This window comes from Pezoporus wallicus, unplaced genomic scaffold (genome assembly GCF_028554395.1).
Source record: "Pezoporus wallicus isolate ANWC-B61680 ecotype Strahan unplaced genomic scaffold, APGP_CSIRO_Pwel_v1 contig_13399, whole genome shotgun sequence".
Taxonomy (NCBI): Eukaryota; Metazoa; Chordata; class Aves; order Psittaciformes; family Psittacidae; genus Pezoporus; species Pezoporus wallicus.
In genome coordinates this window covers 307,092-318,331 of record NW_026639844.1, presented here as the reverse complement: position 1 = coordinate 318,331, position 11,240 = coordinate 307,092, and the positions used below count along the sequence as shown (strand labels likewise).

At 61.8% G+C, this 11,240-nt stretch overlaps 1 protein-coding gene across 2 annotated transcripts; it reads right to left on the bottom strand.

Moving 5' to 3' along the window:
- Nucleotides 1–932: 932 nt before the first annotated feature.
- FKBP1A (FKBP prolyl isomerase 1A) lies at nt 933–3,596 on the bottom strand. Of its 2 annotated transcripts, none has more exons than XM_057416590.1 (3): nt 3,451–3,596; nt 2,338–2,486; nt 933–1,136 (listed from the first exon to the last, which is right to left on the bottom strand). In XM_057416590.1, exons 1-2 carry the CDS (start codon nt 3,559–3,561, stop codon nt 2,358–2,360), a joined length of 240 nt encoding a protein of 79 aa, XP_057272573.1. In that variant the 5' UTR covers nt 3,562–3,596; the 3' UTR covers nt 933–1,136; nt 2,338–2,357. The 2 variants fall into 2 exon arrangements, with proteins under 2 accessions (XP_057272573.1, XP_057272571.1); XM_057416588.1 differs by having other exon boundaries at nt 933–1,133.
- Nucleotides 3,597–11,240: the final 7,644 nt, after the last annotated feature.

Sequence of the window (11,240 nt, the reverse complement as noted above, 5' to 3'; positions counted from 1 at the left end):
GCACCCACGAGCCCAGCACAGCACCCACAGCACCCACGAGCCCAGCACAGCACCCACAGCACCCCACGAACCTGCCATGAACCCTAGCACAGCACCCAGAGCATCTCCTCCGCGTGGCACGGAACAGCAGCCGCAGCACGCCGCGGCCCCACTGCGCTGAGCGGCGGCAGAGGCGAGGGAAGGACCCGCAGGACACGGCGCTCAGAAAAGCCAGCAGAAAGCGGTTTTATTGCAAGAATCCAAGTGGGCACCGCCGCGGGCAGCGGGCAGCGGGCACGGCTCCCAGCGCATCACCGGGCAGGGGCAGGAGCGGAGCAGCGGGAAGCTTCGCATCGCATGGGAGCAGGCAAGCGGCGATGAGCAGCATCAGGCGGAGAACGGCCCCAGCGTGCTCAGAGCGGGCACCACCGGGGCTGGGGGGACGGGACACACACACAGAGGGTTCGGGGCGTCCCCACCACCTCCCCTGCAGGCAGCAGCACCTTCCCTTTGCTCTTCTCCTTTAAGCTCAATGCAAGCTCTGAAGGTTCAGCCTGCGGAGGAGCAATGATGGAAACCCAACCTGAAAGCGGGCTGAGGCGCAGGAGGAAGGTTCCCCATGGGGTGGCCGAGGGGAGCAGAGCATCCCCACGGTGTCCTCTCCTGTCCCTCGCTGCCCTGGGTCCTGGCAGGGACCTAACACACAATCCCAGCACCGCTTTGCTCCCTGCATCCATTCGGCCTCGACAGCCTCCCTCTGCTATATGGCTTTCGCAGCAGCAGCAACTTCTGGTTTGAAACCACCACGAGACCTGCAGCACAACGAGGATCTACCGGGTTTCCTGGGGTTCAAATGACTCCTAGCTAAGGGCAGCCCATCTGCGTGCTACTGGGAAAATGTGGGCTACACCTGGAACAGAAAGGTGAAGAACTGGACCCAACAAAAAAAGGAGTTGAGGTTTACGGCGTAGAGTTTAAAAAGACATAAAACCACGATACAAGGAGGAAGAGTCGGACGCAAAGCTCGGTGACCAAAGGCATTCAATCAAGGTGTAAGGTTATACAATGTGTAGTGGGCTATCAGGAAAAGCTCCGTACAAAGTCATGTGCACTCGTCTTGAAGCTGAGGTTCTGGGTTCCTCCATGTGCCAAACCTGCTGGGAGAGAGGAGGGGAGCTCAGGTCAGGCTCCGGGGATGGAGCCGCCATCCCGAAGTGCACCGGGATCGGAGGAGAAGGCAAGGAACACCGCCCCATCCTGCCCACACTGCAGGACCCACAGGCCTTGGAGCACAGCCCCTTCCTGCCCACACCACAGGACCCACAGATCCCAGAGCACAGCCCCATCCTGCCCACACCACAGGCCCCACAGACCCCAGAACACAGCCCCATCCTGCCCACACCACAGGACCCACAGACCCCAGAACACAGCCCCATCCTGCCCACACCACAGGACCCACAGATCCCAGAGCACAGCCCCATCCTGCCCACACCACAGGACCACAGATCCCAGAGCGCAGCCTCATCCTGCACACTACAGGACCCACAGATCCCAGAGCACAGCCCCATCCTGCCCACACTGCAGGACCCACAGGCCTCAGAGCACAGCCCCATCCTGCTCACACTGAAGGACCACAGACCTTGGAGCACAGCCCCATCCTGCCCACACTGCAGGACCCACAGGCCTCAGAGCACAGCCCCATCCTGCCCACACCACAGATCCCAGAGCACAGCCCCATCCTGCCCACACTGCAGGACCCACAGGCCTTGGAGCACAGCCCCATCCTGCCCACACTGCAGGACCCACAGGCCTCGGAGCACAGCTCCATCCTGCCCACACTACAGGACCCACAGATCCCAGAGCACAGCCCCATCCTGCCCACACCACAGGACCCACAGATCCCAGAGCACAGCCCCATCCTGCCCACACCACAGGACCCACAGATCCCAGAGCACAGCCTCATCCTGCACACTACAGGACCCACAGGCCTCGGAGCACAGCCTCATCCTGCCCACACTGCAGGACCCACAGACCCGATCCTGCCTGCACCACAGGACCCACACAGCAAGAGAAGCACAAGTGAGTCAAGCCCAGAAGGGCAGCAACACAACCCAAGGAACCCAAGGCCTGGTCAACCAGCACTGCAACACCTCCATGGCATTAACCTGCTCTGCCAGGCTGGAACTGCTCCCCCAAGCTCAGCAACCTCCTGAAGGCAACTTATACCTGCCCCTCTGCTTCTCATCCCCCCACTGCCCCCAGCTCCAGCCCACCACCCCAGCCCAGCCCAAGACAAAAAGATGGGTGCCCTGAGTCACCCCCAGGCCACAGCAGCCCTGCAGAGCACCCCCTCCTTACCCGAGGACAGGGTGCTGGGGTCATTCCAATTTCATGAGCTCCACGTCAAAAATCAGGGTGGCGTTGGGTGGGATGATGCCGGGGTGCCCGGTGGAGCCGTAGGCGTAATCTGGGGAGATGGTCATCTTCGCCCGCTGACCGACGCTCATCTGGGGCAGGGGAAGAAACGGGGATGTCAGGAGATGGGCACAACCACCGGGGGGAGTGAGGGGTTGGATGGGGCTTGGAGCAAGCTGCTCCAGTGGAAGGGGTCCCTGTCCATGGCAGGGGTTGGAGCTGGAGGAGCTTTCAGGTCCCTTCCAACCCAACCCATCCATGATTCCGTGTCTTCCACCCAGCGACGGCACAGCCAGGACCCCCCCGCAGCCCCCAGCACCCCTGTGCGCGTCGCTGGCAGCACAGAGCTGGCTGCAGGCGCCCAGGAGCCCAATCCATGCCCAGAGCCCTCCGTCTGCGTGGGCTCCGGCTCCCGCCGCGCGGGGAAATGGCAGCGCTGAGTCACGGCCGTGCCGTAGGTGCTGCCGGGCCCGGCCCTGCTCGGCTCCTGCCGTGGGCCAGGTGGTGATGCAGGAGGGGGCATTCACAGCCCCGGTGCCGACGGGCGGCGGGCACAGGGGGATAAGAAAGGCTGAGGAAGTTGGGGCTGTTCAGCCTGGAGAAGAGAAGCTGCGTGGAGACCTCAGAGCAGCTTCCAGTATCTGAAGGGGGCTATAGGGATGCTGGGGAGGGACTCTTCATTAGGGACTGCAGTGACAGGACAAGGGGTAACGGGTTCAAACTGAAACAGGGGAAGTTTAGATTGGATCTAAGGAGGAAATTCCTTCCTGTGAGGGTGCTGAGGCACTGGAATGGGTTGCCCAGGGAGGTTGTGAATGCTCCATCCCTGGCAGTGTTCAAGGCCAGGTTGGACAGAGCCTTGGGTGCCATGGTTTAGTGTGAGGGGTCCCTGCCCATGGCAGGGGGTTGGAACTGGATGATCTTCAGGTCCTTTCCAACCCAAACTGTTCTATGATTCTATAAAGGGAAGGACTGGATGGGAGAGGAGAGGAGCCGCACGCAGCGGTCCCTGCCCGCGCCGCGGGCACAGCTCACAGACAGGGACGCAGCGGGCACCTGAGCGACGCCTTCCTCCCAGCCGCGGATCACCTCCTGCTTGCCCATCACGAACTTGAACGGCTTGTTCCTGTCGCGGGAGGAATCGAACTTCTTCCCGTCCTCCAGCATACCTGGGAGCGAGAAGGAGGGAGACGCTGGGGACACGGGGAGCCAGGCTGGGAGCTGGCAGCCGCGGCGGCGACAGCCACCGAGAGAGCTCACATGGGCCTGAGTTAAGGAGCTCAGCTCCGAGCTCAGGCTCCTTTTCCTTTGGGAAACACCTCCATGGGGCAGCCTGGAGGGGAAACCCCACCAGCAGCCATAGGGCATCCTGTGGGGCAGGGCAGGATTGCTCCCGGCCGCTCCTCTGGGCTGGGATCGAGCACAGATGAGGGGAGAAGATGGAAGAGGGGGGAAGATACCTTCCTCCCCTTGCAGCACCACTGTGAGCCATTCAGCAGGCAGCAGGATCAGGCCCGGCACTTCCAATCCCACCAGCAAACACACCTCAGCCAGGCTTCCATCTTCAGGCACCCAAAGCACGAGCCAGGGCTCCGGGGCTCCATCCCAGCTGGCACCAGCCCTTCCCACGTCCTGCTGATCCTCAGCCAAGTCACTCCCAAAGCCAGGAATGACAACAGGGAGAGGCAGCAGCAAGCGCTGCCCGGGACATCCCCCAGCACACGCTGCGTGGCGAGGGCTGAGCAGGGCTGATATCCCCAGGGCTAAATATAACTCCCCAGCACGAGCAAAGGAGGAATTTCCTCCCCTCCCTTGCTCCCTGCCCGACCTTCTTGGGGAATCTTGGAGCCGGAGCTGCCTTATAGGAGCAGAAACTCCCCTGGCCAGCGGAACTGCTGCTCCTATAAGGCAGCTACAGCTCCGCACTGACACAGACAGTGCCCAGCGCAGCAAGAGCGATAGCAAACCCTCCTCCAAACACTTCTCACTCCTTTACTTCCCAAAACAGCCCCCAAAACCTGTTATCCTAGCTGGAAACCATTCTATAGTCTTGAACAACCAACCTCACCCAGCAGCACGTGGGGCACAGCGACTTCCCTTCACCATGGGCACAAGAAAACGCAGCTGTGCAGAAGATGGGACGGGGCATCTCGGCCCCGGCTCGCACCACGATGGCACAACGCCGCGGTGATGGGAGACGCTGGTGGGAAGGAGGGAACGGGGCAAACGCATCACCTTTGCAGGGCAATGAGCACCAGGAAGATGCAGCTCTCCTTGCTCCCAGAATTAAGCTTTTTGTGTCACAGAAAGCAAAACCTCCCCCATCCAGGGGCCTTCGAGCTGGACTTCGGGGAAGTGAACCCAGAGCTTCCTTGTTTCCTCCCACCGGGATAAACCTCTTGTGGCTGCGCCTGCTCCCAGCTCCTGGCACCGCTGCCGTGCCCTGGCTCTGCTCCTGCCCAGTGGGGCCGCTGGCAGCAGGACCCGGGACAGGCCCCGCTGTTGGCACCGGCAGCGCCGCTCGGCCACGGCCCCGGCTGACCCCGAGCTCAGCTCCGAGCCCTGGGGCACCGCAATGAGGCGGGCACAGCTCCTGCCTGCACCCTTCCCCTGAGCACCCATAGAGCTAAACCCCAGGGCCACGCAGCCCAGCCCCACTGCTTGTCACAGCAAACAGGGGATGCGTGGGGGGCAAATCCACCCTCGGGGAGCATCCTGCAGGGAGCTCCCTGGCTGCAGGAAAGGGGGATGCATGGGCTGAGCTGGCTGCAGCAGCACAGGGATATCGATCACTCGCTGTCCCCAGCCCAGGATGGCAAAGGTCACGCTGAGGAGCTTGTCCCTGCTGCCCAGCACGGGGCTGCTGCACTGCCCCATCGCACCAGCGAGGAAAACAAAGAGGCTCCGATGAGACAGCATCCTCAGCTCAGGTGCCTCCTCTGCCCGTGAGGCTCCTGGGAGATTTCTCCAGCCCTGGACAAGTATGAGCAACCATTTCCTCCTCCCTGCCGTCCCCGGGTGAGGAGATAACAAGATCTTAGCGCTATTACAAAGCAAAGCATCCTCTGGCAAAGCAGCAGGAGCAGCAGAAAGCCCCTGGCACACCGCAGACCCTGGCAGGGCTCTTTGCTTGGCACCACCAGCCCCGTGAGAAGGGCAAAGCCCATGGCAATGGGTTACAGGGACCCACCAGCCCCAGCTCCCACCACTGGACCCCCTTGGAGACCTCAGCTGGACTGCACCACGCCAAGGGGGACCACGGAGCCCTGCAGACGGGGGCTCTGCAGAGCAGCCCCAGCTCAGCCGCGCCGGCAGCGGGGCCCTGCCAGGTCTCTGCCACACTTGGCAGGCAGCAGCCGGGAGACGCTGCCTGCAACGCCCCAGCCTCCCCCCCCCAGCAGCGCTGTGGGGCACCGCATCCACTGCCCCGGCAGCCAGACCCACAGGGGGTGTCAGGGCCGCTGCTTCGCACCCCGCATCCCACTGCCCACCCATCTGCTCCCAAACTCATGGGGGAATTTATCCTTGATTTAGCTTCTTTTAGAGCCGATTTCACATCAAAGGCCATTGCAGCAACCTCGAGCAGGGACTTGGGACCGAAGGAATGGGTTTGGTCCCCCTTCCACAATCCCAGCGTGAGCAATGCACTCAGAGGATGCTCTGCTCCCCTGTGCTGCCCTCCTGCATCAGGACTATCTGTGTGTCCATCCCTCACCTCTGGGATGAAATGGCTGCTCCCGGATGGCTGACCAAACCAGCTCCCCACGCTCTTCATCCCTGGTCACCGCTTTTTAACCCCAAAACATGGTTTTTAAGGGCATCACTGCACATCCGTAACCCATCACAGCGGGAGCTGACTGGCTGTGCACCCCTCTCAGCACACCACGGGCTGGACCTCCCCAGTGCCTGCAGGTTTCTACATGGGAGCAAAGGGCAGCCGGGGATGGAGCTGACATTAGGCTCTGGAAGGAGCCTTGGAGAACAGCACCTGATGCTGCTCCGGGATCAGTGAGGACCGCAATGGGGCTGGAGAACCAGAGGCAGCTCTAACATTCCCCGAGATCCAAGCCCCGCTCTGGCCTCTCACAGGGCTGCAGGAGCCGCAGCGTTCAGCAACGCAAACGGCATCAGGGCCTGAAGGGGTCTGATCCCTGCTGCCTGCAGAGGGAACTGGGGGGGGGGGGGGGGGGGGAAGGACAAAAGGAGACAATAACAGCAAACAACCGGAGGGAAGGAAACCAGGAGCTGTTCCCACGCACGCACGGCAACTCCGTGCTGCTGCCGCTGCCGGGGAGGCTCCGTGCGGAGGGAGCCACGGCGCCGGGCTCTGCCCGAAGCACCGGGACGTGGGCACCCACCGTGAGCAGCTCTAGGTCGAGGGGGGGGGGCACGGACCGAGCACGGCGAGAGGGAAGCGCTGGCGCTGGGAGCAGCGGGGCTGGCAGGCGGCAGCGCTGGCCCACCGGGAGCCACTTGAGTGCCTGCCAGGCTCCCTTTGTTCTTCCACCGGCGGAGGAAACGGGGCGGCCGGGGCAGACCCAGCCGCTTCCGCTGCTTCCTGACAGCGGGACGGGAAGGCCGGGGCGGCCATGGGCTGGGTGCCCACCGAGCACCCCTGGGTGCATGGGTCCTGCTCTGCAGAGATGGGCGCCCTCGGACCCCGGTGGGGGTGAGCAGAGGGTGGGAAGGGGAATGGGTTATGGGCAGAAACAGCCTTGAATGCATGGATGCGTTTTTACCCAGAGCACAGCAGCCACCCCCATCTGTTCAAAGGGAGAGCGAGGAGGAGAGGAAACCCCTGGGGTGACCCCCAAAGCGTTTTTGGGGGTCCCAAGGTTGGTTTCTTTCCCCTCAAGCTCGCTGAAGGCTGATGGAGGGCACTGTGTGGAGCGTGCCCCTCCTTGGCTCGCAGGGCTATACCCACAACCCAACCACCGCCCCGTGGTACCCACACCAGGGCTCCCCACGGCATGGGCATCCCCACACGCCCCAAACCCAGCCCCAGGCGCGCTGTGGGTCTCCGCCTGCCCCACGGGCACCCGGCTGTCACCCCACAAGGGAGAAGCGGCATCGAGGATGGCACTGGAGCTGCACCCCCATAAATACGGGGACCCCACTCCAGAGCCCGAGGCTCCCGGGGGTTGCCACAACGTGGGGGTCCTCGGCTCCACCGCCCCATGGCCCGTAGAGCCCCGGGACCCAGGGGGCACAGGCCCTGCCCGCCCCGTTTCCCTCCCGGGCCGCCTTCCTTCCTGCCCGGCCCCGGCCGCCATCTTGGCACCGCGCGGTTGCCGGGGCAACGCGGCCCTGCCGTGAGGGACCCCGGGACCACCGGGGTTACCGGTTAAAGCGGCTGCTCCCCCCCGTGAGGGGGCTGAGGCGCTGGCACAGGGTGCCCAGAGAAGCTGTGGCTGCCCCATCCCTGGCAGTGTTCAAGGCCAGGTTGGACACAGGGGCTTGGAGCAAGCTGCTCCAGTGGAAGGGGTCCCTGCCTGTGGCAGGGGTTGGAGCTGGAGGAGCTTTAAGGTCCCTTCCAACCCAACCCATTCCATGGTTCCGTGTCCTTCCCAAGCTGTCCTGAACCGCGGAAATCATCTCTTGACGCGCTGCTATAGTCAGTGTGTGAAACAACGGCCGTGAATTGGGTTAGTTCAGGTGTCAGCCTCAGGCTGTGCCAGGGAACGCTTAGACTGGATATGAGGAACGTTCCTGCCCCAAACTGGTGCTCAGGTGTTGGTGTTGGAACAGGCACTGGAACAGGCACTGCAATGGGCATTAGAAAAGGAACTGGAACGGGCACTGCCATGGGCTTTAGAAGAGGCACTGGAAGGGGCACTGCAATGGGCTTTAGAAGAGGCACTGGAACGGGCACTGGAACAGGCACTGCAATGGGCATTAGGAGAGGCACTGGAATGGACACTGGAACGGGCACTGCAATGGGCTTTAGAAGAGGAACTGGAACAGGCACTGCAATGGGCACTACAATGGGCATTAGAAGCACTGCAATGGGCACTACAATGGGCTGCCCAGGCAGTGCTGGCGTCACCGTCCCTAGAGGGATACAAAGGACGTGCGGATGTGCCCAGCGCCATGGGTCAGTGGTGCCCTTGGCAGCACTGGGTTAACAATTGCCCTCCATGAGCTTCAAGGTCTTTCCCAAGCTAAACCATTCCATGTTCTACATTGATGCTGCTCCTCAGCACGTAGGCAAAGGTCAGCACCGGCCCCACGGTCCTGGGCAGGCTCAGTGGGTCCAATCAACCCTCCAAAAGGACTCTCTGCTGGTGACAGCGGCAGCTCTTTTCTTCCCTGCTCCAGTAAAGACCTGCTCCAGGCACAGGATTTGTGCCTCAAAGCGTCCCATTTCCTCCCTTCAAGAGCTGAACTGCAGCACCCGCAAGGGAGCAGAGACCTTCCAAGGACAGCCAAGAGGCTCGTGAAAAGCTGCTGTAAAGTGGGGCACGAGGGGAGGAGACTTGAAATAGCACCTGAAGGGATGGAGCGGGTTTTAATGGCTTCTGCCCTTTGCTCATATCTTTTAGATGCTGAAACACCAAGGGTGCCTTCCCTTGCTTGATGCTGGAGCATCACGCAGATGGGGCCCGTGGTCCCTGACTTTGCATGGAGCAGAGGAGGGCAATGGAGCTGGTGCAGGGCCTGGAGCACAAACGTGATGGGGAAGGGCTGAGGGACCTGGGAGGGTTTAATCTGGAGAAGAGAAGGCTCAGGGGGGACCTGATGGCTCCCTACAACTGCCTGACAGGAGCATGGAGCAGGAGGGGCTGGGCTGTGCTCCCAAGGGATGGGACAAGAGGAAACGGCCTCAAGCTGCCCCAGGGCAGGTTTAGATGGAGCTGAGGAACAATTCCTGCCCCAGAGGTGCTCAGGCATTGGAACAGGCTGCCCAGGGCAGGGCTGCAGGCACCAGCCCCGATGGTATTAAAGAGACGTGGATGTGGCACTTGGGGCCATGGGTCAGTGGTGGCCTTGGCAGGGCTGGGTTAACAGTTGGACTGGAGGAGCGTAAAGGTCTTTTCCACCCCAGACAGTCCCGTGGTTCTGCAATCTGTGCTCTCTGCAGGATTTTATACTCAACAATCAGAACGTTTCCTCAATGCTCAGAGGCGTTTGCTTGCTTGTGAATCGAAGAGCACCGAGGCTGAAAGCACGGTGGTGGCAGTGGGCAGAGCCTCCCAATGCCTCAGCATGGGCTGAGTCAGGCGATGCCACAGAGCACCCTGCGCCCACCAGAAACCAAGACAACAGCAGGAGGAAAAACAAGGGGGGAGAAACCAGACCGGAGGCTCTTTGTGTGCCTGAGAAACGGCTCTGACCCGGAGCGGCTGCGGGGGCCCTGACGCGGCTCTAAAGCATCTCCCCCGCTGATCCAAAGTTGTGCTGCAGGGCCCGAGGCTTCCCGTGACCTCCGTGCACGACTGGGGCTGCTTTGCTTGGGATGGTGGCGGTGGGCACGGGGTTGGGAGCCGCAGGGGCAGCCCACGGGCACACACAGCCCCAGCCCTAAAAATAACCACGCTCCCGCTCCGCCTCGGCTCCCAGCTGACAGCTACGGGGTGGTGGATGCGCCTCTTCCCCCTGCTGCCTCCTCCCTGTTGCCAGGAGAGATGTGGGGGTGCCGAGCAGCGCTTGCAAGAGGCTGCTGGGGGAGATCAGCTCCGGGCTGCGATGTGAAACCAGCTTCAATCCCAGCCTGGTTTGGGTTGGAAGGGGCCTTAAAGCTCCTCCAGCTCCATGCAGGGACCCCTTCCACTGGAGCAGCTTGCTGCAAGCCCCTGTGTCCAACCTGGCCTTGAGCACTGCCAGGGATGGGGCAGCCACAGCTTCTCTGGGCACCCTGTGCCAGCGCCTCAGCACCCTCACAGGGAAGAGCTTCTGCCTCAGAGCTCAGCTCAGTCTCCCCTCTGGCAGGTTCAAGCCATTCCCCTTGGCCTGCCCCACATGAGTGACGTTCATTTGACATTTGTGCCATAAGCTCCCAAGCTGCAGAAAGCAGGAGAAGCTGCCACAATCCTGCCCAGCTGCATGACCGGGGCAGTGCAGCCCATTCCTGCTGGGAAGCTCCCAGTTTCCCAGAGGTGATTCAGGTAACCCAGCACAGGCAGATGGACAGAGCTGGTTTCCAACACCCTCCTGCCGGGCACCATGGTTCAGCACATGCTTTAAACCACTGCTGGCTTGAGCTTCACCCTTGGTCAAAGAAATTCTCCCCCTTTCCCTGTGAAAGGGCAGCCTAAGCACAAGGATCGTGCTGCATTGGCTGTATTTTCCCTAAAATCTGGTCAAAAAGAGCTTCCTTTTGCAAACAACCGCAGTGCTCTTGGTGTGTGCTTTCCACAGCTGAAGTGACACCTCTGCCCCCCCAGTGCCCTTCCTGCTGGCACTGCAGCCTGTCCCAGGAGGTCACCATGGATCTGCCTTGCCCAGGTCGGTCAGGACCTGCCGAAAGAGCAGCGAGGCCAAGCCCTGGAGCAAGCAGCCCCGGTGAGGTGTCAGAGCTCGCTGTATGTGTGCAGCGGGACAGGAAGGGGGGCAGGATGCAGAGCAGGCCTTTGGGACAGGGAACAGGAAACAACAGGAAGCGATGGCTTTCCCTGAGAGCAGCACATCCTGAGAGCGCAGCAGCTCCGCGTCCGTCCCGGTGAGCTCAGCCGCTGCCAGCCAGGGCTTATTCGGGTTGTACTTGGTGTCTGTGAACAGCAGCACACCTGAAAGCTGGTCTGAGCCTCCAGAGGACCCCAAAACCCATTGGGAAGTGCACCCCTTGAGGGGATCGTAGCTCAGACATGGGGAGCTGCACTCCCCCATAAAACATTGCATGTTGGGCT

Coding starts and splice junctions, on each gene's coding strand:
- FKBP1A (XM_057416590.1), bottom strand. CDS start 3,561: ATGCTGGAGGACGGGAAGAAGTTCGATTCCTCCCGCGACAGGAACAAG. Junction 2,487..3,450: donor GGGAGGAAGGCGTCGCTCAG/GTGCCCGCTGCG, acceptor CCCCTGCCCCAG/ATGAGCGTCGGTCAGCGGGC.